General features: G+C 41.5%; 1 protein-coding gene across 1 annotated transcript in view; it reads right to left on the bottom strand.

Annotated features, from left to right (window-relative positions):
- Positions 1 to 16,898: 16,898 nt before the first annotated feature.
- Positions 16,899 to 20,760, bottom strand: part of fndc4a (fibronectin type III domain containing 4a) — a gene marked incomplete at both ends in the record, with an annotated part of 76,194 nt that continues 72,332 nt past the window's right edge. The window contains one exon of the mRNA XM_080743945.1: positions 16,899 to 16,940. Coding sequence (XP_080600071.1) covers positions 16,899 to 16,940 — 42 coding nt within the window. The remainder of the gene's footprint in view (positions 16,941 to 20,760) is intronic.

The following is a 20,760-nucleotide window of genomic DNA, read 5'->3' as shown; positions in this document are numbered from 1 at the left end:
GCACGCACACACACACACACACACACACACACACACACACACACACACACACACACACACACACACACACACACACACACAGAGACACACACCATTATAGTGCCATATGAGAGGGTGCAGCCTCTTTTATTAAGTTGTGTTATTTATTCTCTCAATCTGAACAGCCTGAGGCCATTTTAAACACCACAATCAATCACCTAACCCTCATGGGTAGCCGAGGCAGTGCACCTTTATTTTTTATTTATTTTTTGTTATTTTGAGTTCCAATTGATCCAGAAAATCAGCTTTCGATGCATCATCTCAAGGTGACTTCTAGTGCGATGGTTATCAACCTTTATGGGTCCTGGACCCCCTGCATATTTGAGCAGTCTTGAGAAGCATAGCCTTTTTTTTAGACAGATCTGTAATGAATGCCCTTTCCTTGTTTTGCGTGGTGTTGTGCATGATTTGTTCTGTCCTTTACCTTTACCTGGCATACAGCAGTATGGAGATAGAGGAGATGGACACTGGTAAGTGATGTGAGATCTTTTTGTTTCAGACCACCATCTTAAACTGCATGTGGCATAAGACCAGGGTTCCATTTGCTGGGGGATATGGGGGGGGGGGGGGGGGATTATTATTTATTGTTGGTGGGGCAATGTTGTTCTGCTCAGACTGTATTATGTAAATTAATACATTTCCTTTTTTGTCTGATATGTTTGATATTTAGGTGTCATAGTATCACAATTTAACAATTTAATCAAAACTACACTCATTAACTTTGGTGTCCCTTTTTGGGAATTGATCAGAGAAATTGCTGCAATAGCAGATCTTCAAGGTCAGATTCCAACATGACACATTGTGAGCAGTAAGAAGTATTTATTGCTTAAAGGAGTAGTTCACCCCCAAAATGACTTCTTTTCTATAGCTTACTCACACCATGGAGACTTGAGTTCAACAATATTTTTAGTTTTTTGTCTCATTCCTAAGATAATAATTTGATTACAATAAATGTACCCCCATTGATTCCGGATGGGGACCCGAATGCATTTGGGTCCCCATCCGGAATCAATGAGTGTAAATATACCATAATCAAATTTTTGTCTTAGGAAAATTTGAAAAACCCACCAACCCCATGATGCCTTCTTTTCTCTGTCCAGTATTTGCTGGTGGAAAGTGAGTCATGAAACATCATCAGCATCTTGATTTGACCTAAAAGCATGTTAACAAAGCTGTTGCTTCTGTTGTCACTTAAGCATGAGGTCTTCTAGTAAGCAACAGTTAGTTCCATTACATCACTGTATACAGTATGTAGCCTTTCAATTGGTATGTTTGATCTGGCCTTATTGTAATTTTGAACCCGTCTTTGTCACTGTTGGTCAGTTTTGGCAAGATGCCTCTTTAGTGTGGAACGCTGTACCCTCATTGTCATTCGATCATTCAAATGCACATCCTGCCCTACCCCAAGATAAATAGGAAGTAAAGACACCAACGTCATTTTTGCTATCTCGCAATTCCAACCGTCAGATTTGTCGCACCATGGGTGCCAAACTGCAGCCGGAAGTTCGGTAGAATGCACTGGAGTCTGTGGAAGCCTGTGGAACAGCCTGCCTGGGAGCAGCTCATGAATAAACACTATTTCTGAACAATTGGAGACCTTTATAACATACTCCGCTCAGGAAAATAAAAGAAGGCATGTCACATATTTTTTTCTGCTGTGTTGATTTTCGATGTGTGCACTGTGTCATTTTATAGCAGTATCTAAAGAGCAAAAAGTATGTTTCTAAACGTGCCAAGTATCGCAAGACTATCCATTGTTTCCTGTCTGGGAACCAAATCTCGCAATATGGAGACAGAAACGATTATTATTTACTGTTATTATTATTTCATTATGTACTGTACACATTGAAAAGCAAGTGATTGTAAAAATACCTGTGATATGTTTTGTTTTATATTCCTGAACCGATTATATGACTAAGGTCTCAGTCGTTCATAAATAGTGTTTGTTCCAGGTTTGTTCATGATCTGATCTAGCCGGCTCCATTCACGGAAATGTACAGTATTTCATCGCACTTCCGGTGCGAGTTCTGGCACCCATGGTGAGCGGCATGGCCGGACATGGCGCATACCCGTTGTCACGTGATATCCCTTCCTTCCATACATTCCTTGCCTTACCCTTACTGATTTTACTATTTCTTCACTCTTTATTTCGGTTGACCACTTTTTATATCCTGGGACCCTTCGTTGATGATGAGCAAAGAATAAGTATTTACTACCTCTGACCTCTCTAGCAATTAAAGTATATTTCCCTCCACCTCTACCCTCTGATTGTTCTGTCTGCTTCCCTGTCTGTGTCCATCTTGGGTCTCTCTCTTTCCCATCTCTCTCTGTGTTTCCCGTCTCTCTCTGTGTTGCTCTGTCTCTTTCTCTCTCGTTCAGACTCGCAGAGTCCCGCTCCGAGCCAGTCTCTGACGATGCAGCTCTAAGTCTCCGGGGGGTTTCCCTCGAAGATCCCTTGTCCATGAGCTGTGACAACTCGGATGCTACAATGGCTGCTCAATGTACAGCACCACAGTTCACGCATGCCACAAAAAAAATCAGTTTGCCACTATGTAGCACAACCCCCGAAACGAGCTCAGAAGAAGACAGTACAGCAGACATCAACTGTGCAAACAACAGAACATTCAACACTGCCCCCCGCTGTCCCCAGTGTGCAGCCCGAACCACAAGACTACCTACTTGATATTCTGCAATGTTTTCCAACAAGTCAAAGCACTACCATAACAATATACTGTAAACTAGCAGGTCTGCAAGCAGGCCTGCCTCTTATTCATGAAATTCACACAGTCGCTCATGTAACATATTCTGAACACAATGTATACAACTGTCAGACTAATATAGTTGAGGTTGTCACCAGAGAAAACACAAACCGTCATGCGGGTGATAGATTTTCGAAACCAGCTTCTCTTCAAAACCAGCTTACGTGAACTGTCTTTCATGTTACAGGGTGCATCAAATATTCAACACACAGCACATATCTCTTACCGAGTGATCCAACCTGGTTTTGCAGAAAAAAAGAGGGGCATGTTCAGTACAGTAAAATCCTCAGTGTTCATCTATCCATTTATAAAGACTGTAGCAGGATGCAGTGGAATGCCCTTCCCCCGGTTTGTTGACCAGTGCATTTACAGTCAACTGCCCCGCACGTGCACGTGTGCATGTCCCGCAACCTTTCAGGTCGCCGGCCAGACGAAGCCTACAGTAATACACAATTTATGTCTAATGACCTATTCTCTCTATTGTCTCACACTCATCTATCTCAGCCACATGTAGTGTCTATAGTTAGTTCTTTAGTTACTGCAGACCAATAGACTATAATAAAGTGCATGTAGATAAAAACTGTTTTAGCTCGATACCCAAAAAAGCCATTTTGTTGTTTCCGGGATCCAAACTTACATGAATACATTGAATGAATCACTTTATCCCTATTTCAAAAATAGTGAAAACTGCTGATAATTAGTTTTTGTTCTCCACTCCATTGGGGGTATGTTTGTCACTGTATAGCCTACAGTGTATACATACAGTATGTGAACTTAATCCTCTGCATTTACCCATCCCATAACTACTAGGAGCAGTCAGTGCTCCTTTTGAATCCAATTTAGCCCTATTTTATACCTACTGAAGGCTATTTGAAACTGGCCAATCTACAAGCTGTGAGCTTGTAGATCTTCTATTTTCAAACATTTTGTACTTTTACTTTTGGTACTTTAACTCTTTTAGTGCTAAAACCGAACAATTTCGGTTCTTCTTTTCAATCTAATACATTTTTTTTTTTTTACTTACCCTGAGCTGCTTGTAGAGACGTGGGTGGTCCTGGCTCGTCCATCGCTTTCCAACGAGCCATTCTACAAGTTCCGACGATTTATTCCATTGAAAATGGTTTAGAATAAAATTTAGAGCCCCCCCCAAAAAACTCTATTTTTGCGTGACGTATCCGAGGTACCAAAACCGAACAATTCCGGTTTCTTTTTTAAGATGAATTAAATAATCGGAGGCCTCGACGAAGCCCCCGTCTAAATTTGGATCCAGGCTGAAAACCGCGAGCTCTTTCCACCGGCCCTTAATCGGGTAACGCCGCCGCATCGCGCCGCCTAATCCAATACATTCTCACATCTTTAGAGACCTTTTTCTCTGAACTGTGTTCCTAGGGCAGCGAAAAAAAATTTTTCCGGCTAAATAGCCTCAAATCGGGCTTAAAAAAAAAAAAAAAGCCGATAGCTAACTGTTAGCTCTCTCCCTCCGGTTCACGTTCATAACACTGTTTGCAGTGAAAACCCAATGCACTTCTTCCTGGGTACCCGGATGTTATAGCGAAGGCTTATGGAGAAATGTCTGGCACTTTACCGGCCTCTTGTGGCCCCTGGCAGTTAACAAGTTAACAGTGCTTGCGGCGCACTTAGGGGTTTATATGCATCTTGAGCAGGCACACTTCAACAATCCAGTAAAGGTTTCTGAAATATTTTAGAACAATAGATGAACAAATATATATATATATATATATATATATATATATTTACCTCATGACTCATAAAAAGGTTTCACAGACCTATGTTTGGGCAAAAACTGGTCTACAACTGTACCCCACCCAGGCACCCACCCGCTTAATGTAAGGTTGTATGTAGTGTAATGCATGTGCGTGTGTGGGTGTGGGTCTATGTTTACATGCGTCACTGTGCACGCAACGTCATTATACCTGTAATAGTGTTCGCTCGCTAAAAATCCCCACAAATGTAACCAAATGGACCCACTGAGGATTTTACTGTGATAGATGGATAGTATCTGAGGACGGTGTACACAACAAGTCGAGAACTGTTGGAATAAAGAAACCTATTTCCTTGCTATTTTTTCAATGCCAATAATTGTGTAATTTATTGTGTATGCTGCACATGGGATTATTTTAAAACAACTGGAATGCATTCTGTATAGATTTGGGGTTCATTCATACAATTATTTATCACTTTAATTGATTTGAATTTCTAAATTAATATATTCATTTGTATATGCCTGTATGTTTTACAGTGAGTAGAACAAATTGTATAACTTTAAATGTTTTTAGAATTTTATTACTAAAATAGTTTTATTTTTCAGAGCATAGATGTTGTTTGCAAATTGTATCACTGAAATTCTAAAGTAAACAAAATATCCAAACAAATATCCTGTCCACAAGCTACAGTAATACCCATCTGACTTTGTGTTTTTGGTTTCTTCCTCCCAGTTCTGTCATCATGCCAATTCCCCCATGTAGTCACTGCTCACCCCTACTGTTCTGGTGATGGGGAGGGTGTTGACAACCATGTGAATCCTCTGATACATGTGACATCACCAGCTGTTGCTTTTCACCTGACCGTGAGGAGTTTCACTGGGAGGGGACCAGTAAGACTCCCTAAATCGGGAGATAAGCGACCGTCAGGTTAGCATACGCAAACTTTAGAAGGCAATGGTAGCCAATCAGGAGGGAATATGGGAAATGGGATCATCATAAGTTGATGACATGATTTTAGAGATACTGTGTACCGCTTTGCGTGTTTTTAGGGCAAAATCTGTGGGAGCAGTGTCCAAAAATGTGTTTTGCGAGAAGAGGGCCATGTGAGAAATGGTGGAGGTGGTTGTTTGGCAGACAAGGAGTTGAAGGAGTGTGTGTGCAAAGTTTGGCATGGATAGGGGCAATGGTGGTGGAGATATAAGTAGGGCAAAAGTGACGTGTGACGGGCAGACTGATAGACAGACTGACAGCCAGTGGAGGTTTTGATAGTAACAATAAACATTCTGAGGAACAGGGCAGGCTACTGTATTCTTCCCAGTTCTACTCGCTGCTGAACAGGCTCCAACATGTAGGCGTCGCTAGTGCAGACAATGCGCTGCCGGCTTCCCACACGTGAACAGTTTTTTGGAGTGCCTGGCCAAGCTGGATGCAATGTGGAGGATTTGAACCCCAGCCTCTCCACGGTGGTGGCCCTCCAGATATGTAACAGACTCATTAACCCACTCTTTTGTGCCGTGGACTCCCAAAATGATATCTATGTGGCCGCGGATCTGAAATTTGTGAAAATTCTTTCAGACACTTTCAAGATTAAAGAATAAATAAACAAATAGCAGATGTGCAAGCTCGTAGCGCAGCATGAAGTGACACGCTGTGTGGGTGTATATCTGCTGTTTTTGAGAACCACTGTTCTAAACCACTGTTCTATTTCTTTCTGAAAATGTTTCTATATACAGTTCATTGCTAAACTCTAAAATGACAAGGAAGCTTTAACCCATTAAAGACATTTCATTGTTTCACCAGACAGCTCAGTGTTCAGAGATGTACACTGCACTGAGCAATCATAATGGTCCTGTCCTGTCCACTGTATACCACTAATGACACAACCAAAAACAACAAAAATACTTTTGCTCACTCATCTCTATCCTTTACAAAGATGATGATCATGTTTTTATCCTGGCTCAGTCAAATCCATGCATTTCCATTTGGGAAATGTGGATGTGTGATATGCTGATTTATGTTTGATAACGTATTTGAAACAATTTAATGTAACATTTATGTTAACCACATTAACCCTTGTGTCACAATGCGTGGCATCGCAAGCTTGTAGACTGGCTATTTTCACTATTTGTCACACGAAGAAGTATATATATAATATATATATAATATATATATATAATATATAGTATATATTGGTTAAGAAAATGCCCCCCACCCCTCTTTCTCCCCTTACTAATCCAGCCCTCAGAGTGAGAATAATTGTGAAGGCGGGCGAGACAGTGGGAGATAATGAGGATCCTGTGTCATTGTCGTGTCACCAACCGCACAATAATTGGATGGCTTATCGAATTAGACCATGGAGCTTAATTGCATTGTTTCATTCCTGACCAGCTAATATAACAACTCATCACATATGTCGGCCATGCAGACAAGCCCTTTAATCTGGACCGTATTCTCCATTGTGTCAAGGGAGATAAATGTGTCGCTCATGGCATTTAGTGTTGACTGACAGATATTGATCAAGCACGTTCATGAGCTTTTCGGTTCGTTTCCCACTAGCCTTTCTCTTATTACCCTGATCGCTGAAGTCCAAGGGCAGTAGTATTTGATTTTGCTTTACACATTCTACTACACATTCTGCTTTACATTCTACCTTCTACTTTACAGCCTCATATAGCCGGACAAACAAGGGCAATATTCCTTGCAATGGCAGATTTGTCTGGCTACGCGAGGCTAACTTTACATGTCCATGCTGGAATGGATTTTATTTTCAATACCACCTTGGTTACTTGGGCTTTGTTTTGTCTGCAGGCAAATCTGATTTGTTTCTCAAACACCATCTTTAGTACTTACTGTAGTGTCCACACTGTCATTTTGCAAGTTATCAGATTTTATTTGTGTAGACATCATCAACCTACCGTAGCTGCATTTGTTGCTGTGGTAACGATGAAACAACATAGGCCTGAGTAATGCTTAGTGGAGTGGTCCTCAAAGTGGATTTCAGGGACTCTCTCTAGGAACCAAATGGTCTCACGGGGTCATTTGGTTCCATTTGTGCACTGTCAAAGTTAAGGGGAGACCTTCAAATGTCAAAGTTTGAGAACTACTGGCTTAGTGTATACTGTTGGCAAGATTGTATTGACTGATCAATCCATTTTGACGTTTTTTTTATCCGGTCTAGAGCAGTTATAACTTCACGTCACCATGCAGGCGGAAACGAGAGCGCCTGTCTTCCTCTGAAATGATTCATCTCTGCCAGTGGCGTCGCCATTTTAGAGCTTACGCCCATAAATCCTCGATTTGGCATCCATGTGGGGGAAACAATAGCTGTTCTCTACTTGTGGACTGTTGTTTTAACCACTTCATTGACTGCAGTGCCCCGAAGGTCTAGGCCAGTGCCACCAAACCTTTTCATGTCAAGGACCCCTAAATTGTCACCTATTAGCCCGCGGACCCCCATTTGAAAAGATATGCCAGGGACCCCCATCAGAGAGGATTCTTATGGCTCTAACAGTAACCATTTTAATTTCAAGGATCCCTCAGTTTGACATGCATTATAGGCTACGGACCCCCGGGTCCATTTGGTTCCATTTGTACACTCTCTGAGTTACACACCCATAAGGGTCCATTTGGTTCCTAACTATCATTTAGCTGGGAACCTCCTGGAACTCCCCCGGACCCCACTTTGAGAACCAATGGTCTAGACGTGTTGATTTCATTGACGTTTTTCGAGGGAGCCAGGAAGGTGCAAACGTCCTGCTTCCAACTGCTTCCAGTCATCAATTTATACAATTGTGATAATTATGAGTTAATTTGCATTGGCGAGAGGGGGAGTAGGAGTTTGCATGCCCAGAATAGGGAAGAACTTGTTGGTGAGGAACTGTTCAATAAACATTTTACAGTAAATCATTTGCAATTTGGAAAAGGGAATACGTTATTCCTTTTTCAGATCGACTATTGTTACCCAGACAAACAAATTGTGTTTACAGTATAAGTTTATACTTTATTCAAAGAATTTCTGAGATCTATGCAATCAGTCGATTTCCGTAATTGTTGTGATATACTGTAATAGCAGTGTGTGAATAATCCATAATACAGTACAGTTCTGTTTAACTGTGTAAACGATCCATTTGTACAGGCTTTGGAACCTGGTTTGTTATGTATTTATGCACATTAAAATACTTTGTAGAAATGCTGTTGCGTACCCTCATTTCCAGATGAAGAACCATAAGCAGAAATACAGTATTTAGTGTCAATTAAAGCCTTATCCACAACAACATATAGATCTTATTAAACTAATATCAAAGGAATTGTACTTTCCCAAAGAGACTGCATTTACTTTTCATTTCTAAATCTCTCATCTACTTGATTTGTGAGTTTTGTCTGAATGAGGGTTGAGAACATTCTGCGGAAATAACAGAATCTAAAGGACCAGAGTCACCACACCACGTTTAGACCACTGGGGTACTCCAGTATGTAAGTGGTTACAACAACAGTGCATAATTAGAGAACAGTCAGACTATCATGTTCTTCTCTTTATGCTCTGTTTCTAGTACACTAGTAATGTCCTTTTATACTTACTAGAAGCCGGGCCGCCCGCCCAGCGTCTAGTCGGCGACCTGGCCAACTCGGAACAATGTAAATAGGGAATGAATGCCCCGCCCTTTAATGCAAACCCCATTATACCTGTTTTCATAGGACCCGTTTTGACCATCTGTCTGCCTGTGTCCATTTATGCCCATATATGGAGATATCTGTATCTGTCTGTCTGTCGGCGTCCATTTTATGTCCATATATGGAGATCACTGCAGTTATAGTTCTGGGTCCATTTTATGCCCATATATGCCCATATATGGAGATATCTGTCTATCTGCGTCCATTTTATGCCCATATATGGAGATCTCTGTATCTGTCTGTCTGTGTCCCTTTTATGCCCGTATATGGAGATCTTTGTGATTCTGCGTCCATTGTATGCCCATATATGCCATATATGGAGATATCTGTTTATCTGCGTCCATTTTATGCCCATATATGAGATCTCTGTCGCTTTTTTGCCCATATATGAAGATCTCTGCACACACAGTACCGGTTGCGGAAAACTCTGATGTCAGACATCAGCTCCGCATACGGGCATTCATTTTATTCCCATATATGGAGAACGCGCGTGCCGGTGGGACAAACGGTTCTCGAGATACGCGGATTACATATACATACACACTCACAGAGATTTTTTGTTGACTCATGTGGCGTACGTGATGTCAGAGCCTTTTATGATGTGATGTCACAATGAGTCAGCGCTTGCGCCGATTTCCTCCGGAACAGCCTGATGTCAACAATCAGCCCGCATAAGGAGATTCCGAACGTTTCGCGCCGGTTAGGGAAAACCGCGCGTCGGGTCGGGTCGAGGCCCGGCACTGCACTCCGTGCCGCGGCGGGGAACGCGCGTGCCGAATCTGAAGCCGGTGGGACGAACGGTTCTCGAGATATGCCCATATAAAGCGTCCATTTTATGCCCATACATGGAGATCTCTGTATCTGTCTGTCTGTCTATATATGCCCATATAGGGAGATCTCTGTATCTGCCCATATGCCCATATGCCCATATATGGAGATTTCTGTATCAGTCTGTGTCCCTTTTTTGCCCATATACGGAGATATCTGTCTATATATGCCCATATATGGAGATCTCTGTATCAGTCTGTGTCCCTTTTATGCCCATATACGGAGATATCTGTCTATATATGCCCATATAGGGAGATCTCTGTATCTGCCCATATGCCCATATATGGAGATCTCAGTCTGTGTCCCTTTTATGCCCATATATCTGTCTGTGTCCCTTTTATGCCCAGCGCTTGCGCCGATTTGTCCCTTTTATGCCCATATATCTGCCTGTGTCCCTTTTATGCCCATATATCTGCCTGTGTCCCTTTTATGCCCATATACGGAGATATCTGTCGGGTCGAGGCAAGGCCCGGCACTGCAGTGATGTCACAATGAGTCAGCGCTTGCGCCGATTTACTGATGTCAGCAGCTAGATGTCTCCATATATGGAGTTATAGGTTGCCCATATACTTGCCCATATACTCTGTATCTGCCCATATGCCCATATATGGAGATCTCTGTATCAGTCTGTGTCCCTTTTATGTCCATATACGGAGATATCTGTCTATATATGCCCATATAGGGAGATCTCTGTATCTGCCCATATGCCCATATATGGAGATCTGTCTGTGTCCCTTTTATGCCCAGTGCTTGCGATATCTGTCAGGTCGAGGCAAGGCCCGGCACTGCAGTGATGTCACAATGAGTCAGCGCCGATTTCCTCCGGAACAGCCTGATGTCAACAATCAACCCCACATAAGGAGATTCCGAACGTTTCGCGCCGGTTCGGGAAAACCGCGCGTCGGGTCGGGTCGAGACCCGTTACTGCACTCCGTGCCGCGGCGGGGAACGCGTGTGCCGAATCTGAAGCCGGTGGGACGAACGGTTCTCGAGATACGCGGATTACAGACACACAGACAGACAGACAGACAGACACACACGCAGAGACTTCTCGCATTTATAGATAGATGATTAATGCTGTGTGTGAAATGCTTTGTAACTCTGTTTTTAAAAGAGCCGCACAAATAAGGTTTATCATTATCATAAACTGTATCATTGCACAACCTGTACATCCTAACAAAGTCCCTTTGAGGCACTATATATATACTGTATCATTGCACAACCTGTATATCCTTGGGGCACAATGGTCTATGACTAATATACAATGTCACATGCACAAATGAGTTTTGGAGATGATTGAGCCGCCACCTGCTGGTTACTCAATATTATCTGCCAGAGGTTAAACACTCATACTTATAGGGGAGGACATGGCATGGATGAGCCACTACTCTCTGAGCTCCTCTGGGCATAGAAGCTACTGGTGTTCTTTCTTCCCTACGGTATGACCTTCATTCATGGCAGCCTGAACAGGACTGTAACTGTACTGAGAGGTTACCATACCATGCCTGAATCCCACAGGGCCGACCTGATCTGATCGTCCATAGAAGAGATCGAAGAAATACTTACTTACGTATCCAGTCAACCTGTTACCTGCATTTCATCACTGTCGGGCAGAAACCTCGTATCTCCAAGTTTCAGATTTGTACTTTTTTTGCAAAGTAAAGCCCTGCTTCATCATACAAGGCTGTCGCACAAAGGTAGTGAAAACAGCAGATCTACAAGCACACAACGGCGTTGTGTGCTTGTAGATCAGCTGTTTTCACTAGTTTAAATCATTTTTAAAATGATAAATACAAAACAAACGGTTTTGGACATACAAGGTTTCCACCCGACAACGACGAAATACAACTCATGTACAATAATTGGCCCACTGGCTTGTCACTTGTTGTCATGATCTGAAATGGCAAATCTTTGAGTAGCAGCAGCGCTATAGAGAGAGATCTCTCTCTATAGCGCGCAATGAGGGCCTCTCCAACTCTTTTTCCCAGGCTGAATCAGGGGCCCAGCATGTCCCTGTGAGAGGTTACCATACCATGCCTGAATCCCATAGGACCGACCTGATCTGACGTCCATAGAAGAGATAGAAGAGATACTTACTTACTTACGTATCCAGTCAACCTGCATAAACTCTGAGCTTTCTGAAAAAGCACAGCCTCTGATTGATTGATTGAAGAATTTATTAGAAGTTTACAATAGAAAAAAAGTACAGTTTCATGACAGTACAAATCACTGGTACAAGGTCAACTAAAAGGAGATCCTAGAAAGCCGAGGCTTATTTCCACAGGAACCACACTTTAAGTATCTCATATAACATTGAAAGACAGACAGATAGAACATAGTACTTTATCTAGGATAATATCAGTTTCAAAAGCATAACATCAAATACAAAGGCAGAACAAAAAGAAAAAGGGGGGGGGGGGGGGGCATGGGGGCTTAGTCTATTTACAAGTCATGGGTAGCAGCTGTCTGAAGGTGACTTTTCATACCAATTTTGAAGGAGGCTAGGGATTTGCTCTCCTTTAGGGCTTGTGGAAGGGCGTTCCACATGTTGATGCTCTAGCAATGGTGTAAAGTAACTACTGTGTACTTAAGTACAATTTAGAATTTGTACTTTACTTGGGTATTTCAAATTTCCAATATTTTACTTCTACTCAAGGCACTACATCTCTGATCCAAATATTGTACTTTTACTCCACAATAATCATTTGAAAACTTTAGTCACTGTAGATTTTGATTATTTTTTACAAAACATACATTAACCACATCAGCCATATATCTATTTTGGCCATTTGAAAATAGCCGATCTACAGAGCTTGTAGATCTAGCCTACTCGATTTCTGTTTGAAAATTGAAATGGGACATTGTGCACAATGAGTACTTTTACTTTTGGTACTTTAAGTACATTTTTGTACTTTTACTCAAGTAAATTTTTAATTCTAGACATTTACTTGTTACAGAGTTCTTCTACATTGCAGTCTTGATACTTTTACTTACAGTAAGTCAAACATTTGGGTACTTTTTCCACCATTGTAGAAGACGTTTCCGGTAAACCTACATAAACTCTTTGAGCTTTCTGAAAAAGCACAGCCTCTATATCTGCTCTAGCCTGAAGCACAGGCTGTGAATAAAGCATGAATAAAGCATATGAAGTCCGCAGGCCATGTCCTGTTGTCAGTTTTCTGAAGAGCAGATTGTCCAGCGATGTTGGAGCCCACAAGGCTGCAATGCTCAAAAGGTTTGAAACTTTGTTTTTTTCTTATCCAGGTCCCCATGTTTGCTCCCTATGAACTGTGACCGTGCTCAGCACGCGTAACCAACGTGCACTCAATTTCAGCCTGACTTTGATATTTGTTGTTTGCTCTTGTGCCCGCTGCTGTTCACCTTTACTGTGCACTTGGCCACGTAAGATTTATAGTTTTGCCAAACAGGGTGATCTTTGAAAAGACACGTCACCTCATGGCAAGTAAAAAATTAATGTCACGAGGAGCCTTTAACTTAAAATAAAGTACCATCTAAAGCAGAAATTGTTCTTTTTGTTGAGCATTATTTTGCATGTTATTAAAGTACAACTTTGAGGGGCACGGTGGTGCAGTGGTTAGCACTTCGCCTCACAGCTTGAAGGTCCTGGGTTCGATTCCCGGCGGGGGAAGCTGTGGGCGCTGGGGGCGTGTTCCTCCACCCGCGTCATCAGCGCCCACACCCTAGGTGGGGTTGGCGATAGGGCCTTTCTGTGGTGAGTTTGCATGTTCTCCCTGTGTCTCCTTGGGTATAGGCCCTCACACAAAAACATGCAGTAGTCCTGGTTTCTATACTACCTCCCCCTAGCCAGCCGGGTGCTCCCCAATGTCCCCTGGCGCGGCAGGAAACCAGGACTACAGGTTAGGTAGTCAACGGGTGAGAAAAATGGGTTGCAAAAACCGTGGGATAAAAAAATATATACATTTTTTTTTAAAGTACAACTTCTGGGTTTACATTTAGATTTTAATTAGAGAACAGAAAATTAGAGAACAGAAAAGATTAGTGTTAAAACGTTTTCATTTACTGCTTTCTATAGTTTTAGCGATTTCAGCAATTGGGTGGGGCATGCGTACAAGTGGCTAAATATGTCTTTTTAGACACAATAAGCCTGGGAATTTCTTTATTACTGTTTACAACTAGCCCCCATAAGTCACATCTGCCCATGAAAGATAGCGGTGCATCTTGGGAATGGGCTTATTGTGTCTAAAAATACATATTTAGCCACTTGTACGCATGCCCCCACCCACTGAAATCAAAATCATTAAAATCGCTAAAACCATAGAAAGCAGTAAATGGAAACATTTTAACACTCACCCTTTCTTTTCTCTAAATCTAAAATATGAACCCTTGTTGTAAAAAAACTAAGTTGTCCTTTAACATCATTTAGAGTAGATGAAGGGAAGTAGTGTAGGGAAGGCAAAGTCTGGAAATGACATAAAGGAAGCAGATATTGTATAATCCCATCTTGCGTTATCTAGTGTATAGAACAGATAATATCAAAGTACTGCAGATAAAATGGATGACTAAAGGGGGGTTTATCGCAGTTTCAATAATCTATACTGTGGCATCTGTTCGCCTTGAGCCTTGTTGAGATTATTATCAGTTTATTTTATTGGGGAATTTGCTTAGCCTCTTAAACCCTATACTTATTTGACTGTTAGACTATTGCTGTTTTCGCTCTACACTAAATATCTTCACCGATTGTGAGATTGTAGATCTGCTGCTATTTTCGTTGAATGTGTCCCTCAGAATAGAGGTGCTAGGGTTCAAGTGGTTAAGGGATTGAGCTGGTTCCAGCCCCAATTAATTTCCCTGCAACGAACATCTAGCAGTATGCAAAGATATTGAACCTTGAACCATTTGAGTGTTTCCAGCTCCAAAGAATGTCCTGCGTGGTGAAGCAGGAGGTCAATGCAATTAACTTGAGACAAAAGAGAGTAACCACTAACCAAAGCGTACAGAGAGACATTTGAATGTAAAGCTATGCTTTCCTATTTCACATTCTCTATGCCATTCTTCCATCTGTTATGCTGTTACTGTATAGGTGAATCAAGACACTTTTTTTTAAATGGAGAACTTTAACAAGCTGGTTTGTCGCAGAGAGATTTAAATTCAAATCGTATTCAGTGTGAGAAAGAACAGACAATCACAAATTAGGCTATTGGATACAGATTTAGCTATACAGCAATACAGTTACAGTTTTAATTAAACCGTGAAATGTAATTAAACTATGAAACACCCCAAAATTAAGTGTGACTCTCTTACTGATAATGAAATCGGTTTCTTGCTGATGCACAGAAGTAAAGCAACAGATAGACATTTGAACTTATATCATGCCTGGGTAACTTCAGTATAAACAACCCAATTTTCTACCAAAATGCAATATCACTTTGTAATGTTCTTACATTGTGGAATACACACAGACTGCATAATTTAGCTGTGGCTGTGCAGCTCTTGTTTAATTCAGGGGCAGGATTTTTGATGGTGAGCCTCTCCTCGGAATGGGTACGTCAGTTTGTGGCCGTGTGGATGGTGGGTGGGTGGTGTGGATGCCTATCATAAAACGAATTTGTCTATGGTGGCTTGGGTTTGTAATTGAGTAATAGCTATTAATAAATTACTCATTATTTGCTAATTGGCTGTTTAACATGATTTTGGTATGGGTAATTAGCACCTCTTAACACATTGCACTTTGCCATATTGTCTCATTTTGTCATTTCAACCATTTTTCAACCATTTTACCAAGACGCTGTTCAAAAGAAACTTTATTTTCAATTTCTTTTACAAGACCAATGTATTGTGAAACATTGTATGAAAAGAAAAATTGCGTTTATGTTTAAAAGTAGGACATATGGAAGAATGAAAATCACAGTATATTGCAATAATATTTATTTTTTGCTTTATTTACTTGCTACACTACAGGCAAATTACCTGCATGCATCTTTCATCCTAAACAGTACTGTATACATTATGCACAGAAAATGGGTTGTATATTGTATCATATTATGCAAAATACGACTTTAATCACAAAATGACAATATTTTAGTAGTTTGTTGTCGTGTTTCTTCCAATTTATTTTAGATGGAAAATAAAGCATTCGACTTTTGCCCCAAGTTTATGACCTTTGCCCTTTTTATTGTACAGTAGGCCACTAACAATCGGCCGGCAATACACAGATAGCTCCATTCCTTTGTGATGTGACAGAAAAAAAATATGTTTTATTCAAATTAAATATCTGTCTAATTTGGAGATTTGTTTCTACAACATACAATATTGGCATAGCATCTACTTTTACTATATCAAAAATACACTGCCTATTACAAATACGGTAATATGGTCTTCCAGAGATGAAAATGGTGATGTATTGCAAGAAAATACCAAGCATCAAGCACCAAAGACATCACTGTTATATCATGTGTTAACATCTTACAATGCAGTAGTTCTCAAAGTGTTCCAAATGGACCCTTACATGTCTGTAACTTGAGAGTTATGGGGGTCCTTGAAATTAAAATGTTTGAGAACCAGTTTTCTTTTTTTTATAATAGACTCATCCTGTGGCAGTAGATTGCCTTGGAGGTACTGCAAAGTGTGCAAGTGCGACTGTATGCATGTGTGCAAGTTATGGGGTCTGGGGGGAGGGGGGGGGGTTGTGTTTGTGAAAAATGTGCATGCATGTGTGTCTTCTGCTAAATGAACTTGGCCGACTTGCTTCTACAACCATGCCACACGCCAGCCGTTTAGCTAACAGCTTGACTTGGCCCAGAATGTCTCCTAGTATGAAATGAGAATGGTTGGCAATGAAGCAACTTCACAGGTGGGGGACAAAATGAGACCTCTTCCGTCTGCAGCATCCTTCATCTCAGACCTCGATGATGTTGATTGATGGCACAGATGGATTAAACTGCAAAGCACAGAAGAAATGAACAATAGCAATGAATTTACTTTCCTCCTTCGTTTAACCACTTTTTACACACAGTACCACAGTACACCAAACCTCTTTTCCGAAAATAGGTGATCTACAAGCTCACAACAGGTCGTGCCGCGACAGCGGCGACACATTGTACGCTTGTAGATCTGACATGATCTACTCTGCGGGAAAATATGTGTTTAGAAAAGTTGTCAAAAACCACATTTACTGTATGTGGAATGGTTATTGTGATGCATACCAGTGTAATATCAGAACTATGACTTCATGTGATAATTGTTTATTAGCAATTTTGCCACGGGCTATAGTATTCAGGACAGAAAAGCCATGGTTTTATGTGTTGTTGCTGGTTGTTGTACTATGCTGCACATACTGTAGGTAGCGTTGTATGATACATTTCCATAACATTTTCATAGTTTTAGAGGGATAGCTAGTGCATGCATTGAATAATACAAAAGTTTTTATAACGCAAGCCTCGGGTTAAACAACAATCAATAGATGGCTCAAATGAAGAGGAGAACTAACGTAGATATAACATTGTGTAACTTTTTCCAATTAAACAGTTATATTTGATATAATCTTTCACTAACATATTTTTCATATAGTAACCATTCCACATAAATGTGGAATTATTATTATTTTTGTTCGAGTATGTCTGCCCTTGACACATCTCCAAAATGACAAAGACACAGATAATGTACCAACGTGTTGCTGCGTTCCAAAATATCATCGTCGGGCGCTAGGACCCGCTGGCCCTCATCATCAGGTGGGCTCAGTCATTCTGTCAGCAGGAGTGGTGTGTTCGCTATACTGTGTATTTTCATCTGACACCTCTCCCGGCAATGTCAAATATGACCTAAAACTGTGTGAAAAGCCTGCTGGCAAAATGGTTCAAGTGTGTCGATGTAGATTGGCCATTTGAAGTATTTTTAAATGTTTTACACGATAGTAAAAAAAGAAGGCACTGACTAAAATAGGGCCCGATATCCTGAGAACTGAGGATTATACCTAGGGAGAGAGTGGCCACCATTCAAGCTTTCCACTATAATGAGTGAAAGCACCCGCCAGGCAATCAATAACAAAAGTATATTTGCAACTAAAGATTGTCTATTAAACACATAACGAGCGAAAACACCCACCAGGCAAACACACGCAAAGTATCTACAACTATAAGAGTAACAACAATAACAGTCAATAGTACAAAGACTTTGCAAATAAACTCTAAAAAAGACAAGCGTAAACAGTTTCTTCTTAAAGTAATTTGTCTTAAGGTTTAACAAAGGGAGCTACATTATACAGTATATGCTTAAGTACCTTGGCAGGTGGACAACATTTCCTCCTGCAGTCTGCTAGGAGTCAGTTATAGTAAGGTGTTTCAGAAACTGCAGTGTGAAAGTCTTAATTGCAGCTCCTCAGTGAAAAGACAATTTTCTGTGCCGTTATAGCAAACAGACCTGTATACACCTAACCTGTTAGAAGATCTAAGGGAAGTCCCATGTCACAGACTACTGTTGATGTTAACCCATTAAGACCTGAGGCCTTCTAAATCATTAGTTCTCAAACCTTTTTGTGCCAAGGACCCCCAAAATGACATATATTTGGCCATGGACCCCCATCTGAAAGTGTGTTGTGCCAGGGACGACCCCTCCCCCCAGAATAGAAGATTTGTGTTAAAAAATTCAAAATTATTCAACATTAAATGTAGAATAAGATGTATAATAAGATAATAACCTTACTTGGAAAATCAAAATAAAACACAAGATTTTTAGCGTACAAGCTCGCAGCGCGGCACCAAGTGACGCACTGTGAGCTTGTACGGTATATCTGCTATTTTTGAGAATCACTGTTCTACCCGGACACACTGTGTTTGTGTCTGCGTAGCTCAGTGAAGAGCCCTCGCCTTTGAACCATAAGATCATGGGTACGATCCCAGGCACCGCCAAGTCACCAACTCAGCATATGAGTAGTGCGGCAAGTTGTGCGGCAAGTACTGGGAGCTGATGGTAGGTGTAGTTCTTCACCTTAGACTCCAGCGTGTCACCGGCTGATACTGACAATAAGCCATTCCCAACCTACTTGTTCTAAACCAATGTTCTAATCTAAAGCCTAAGAGTTTTCTGAGAAACATATGTTGCTATAGACAGTATATAACTGAAATCTAAAATGACTTCTTGGATGCTTCCCCGGTTTTAATGGGTGAAATACTCGACCTGTGCATGTGCAAGACTCATTCGGTGCTGTGTCAGTAAGAGTGAAACAATAACAAATTCCTTATCTAGGTGTATTATGTTCACTGGTCTATAGTAGTTTTCTTTATTCTATGTTCCTGTCTGCTCCAGCTACAGTATATCTCGTTTGTAATCCCCCATGTGTTTCAGTATTGCTTGCGGGCACGCATCCGAAAGCCAGTTGTGAGTAGGGCACCCAAATGGCTGCCTGAAGCCAACGGTAGAATGCTTCTCCCAGCAGCACTTCAGCTAATGGGAGAACTTGGATGGTGGCCACGCTCTCCCAAGTATACAATCCTTTGTTCCGCTGCCGGCCTCCCATTATGTGGGTGACTGAGTCTACCGTCTACTGGACTGTATTTTCTCTGAGTGACATGTACACGCATACAGTACTACTGAATGCAAAGTACTTTTTCATGTCAAAAAAGGAACCTGCTGCTTCTTGAACCTGCTGCTTTTGACTTTGGTTTGACTTTGGTTCAAGGGCCAAATAAAGTCCCACAAAACTTAGCTACAGTCAGAACAGAATAGACTGATCAGGGTCATACGATGGTTGGGGCCAAGAACCCATATAGAAAACCATATACAGTATGGGAACCAGTTTAGAGAAATCAACTGGCTCCCAGTGGAATCCAGGGTTACCATGGCCAAATTGACCACGGTACATAAAATCAAATATGGAGAGGTCCCCACATTCTTAAAGAGATGTTTTACGTGAGCCACCCAGCTTTTAAAGGTAAAGTGGGCAAGGGTTCTTTTACTTACATAGGAGCCACACAGTGGAATGACCTTGAAACTAGTGTCAGTCTGACAATCAATCTGAGGTCCTTTAAGCAGATGACAATAGCAGGTCTTTTGGAAAAGGGTTCCCCAATAGTGTTAGAGGACCGCAATGGAAATAAGTCTCACGACTTTCCTGTGACGTCCTCGATTTGCTGTAACCGTGTGGTTTTATGGTTGCCTGGCGTTGCCAGCCTCTATCACACACTTCGTTTTGGGAAGAGAGTCTGGGATTTCAGGAAGAGCTTTCATTTCTGGGGTTTGCCCCAAACCACATGCCCCAAGCCTACAGAAACCACGTGCCCCAAGCATTCAACCCTGATTGGCCAACCCTTGAAGCTGGTTGAGGAAATAGAATCTCAATTGATCGGTGCCAGACCGTACTACAACACCACTACCGCCAGGGGGTGTTATTGTGTTAGGTCTGGTTTATTAACCAGGCAAGTTTTATGGCTGACGGAAATGATCCGGATAGGAGAGCTGTCCCTCTTGAACTAGGTCAGGTGCCGTAGCTTAGAACAGTGTTTCTCAAAGTGGATTCCAGGGACTCTGTGGGTTCCTTTAGGTGCACCCTGGCCACAATATGACTTCCGGTTGGTTCTAGCGGAAGTGGTGGAAGTGATGTGTTTAACGGAAGTTACGTCATGCGTTGTAGTCTGCCGGTGAAATTCTCGCGGCGGAAGTTGAACAGTCTCTGCCTGATATTGTCACCAGGCTTTTCTCTTTCTCTAGCCTGGCTACACGAGGCTACTTTAGGTGGGGTCTAAATGGACCCATACAAGTCTGTA

Source organism: Nannobrachium achirus, assembly GCF_963921795.1.
Source record: "Nannobrachium achirus genome assembly, chromosome: 16".
Taxonomy (NCBI): domain Eukaryota; kingdom Metazoa; phylum Chordata; class Actinopteri; order Myctophiformes; family Myctophidae; genus Nannobrachium; species Nannobrachium achirus.
Note: the sequence above shows the minus strand (reverse complement) of the source record. Positions and strands in the feature narration are given on the sequence as shown.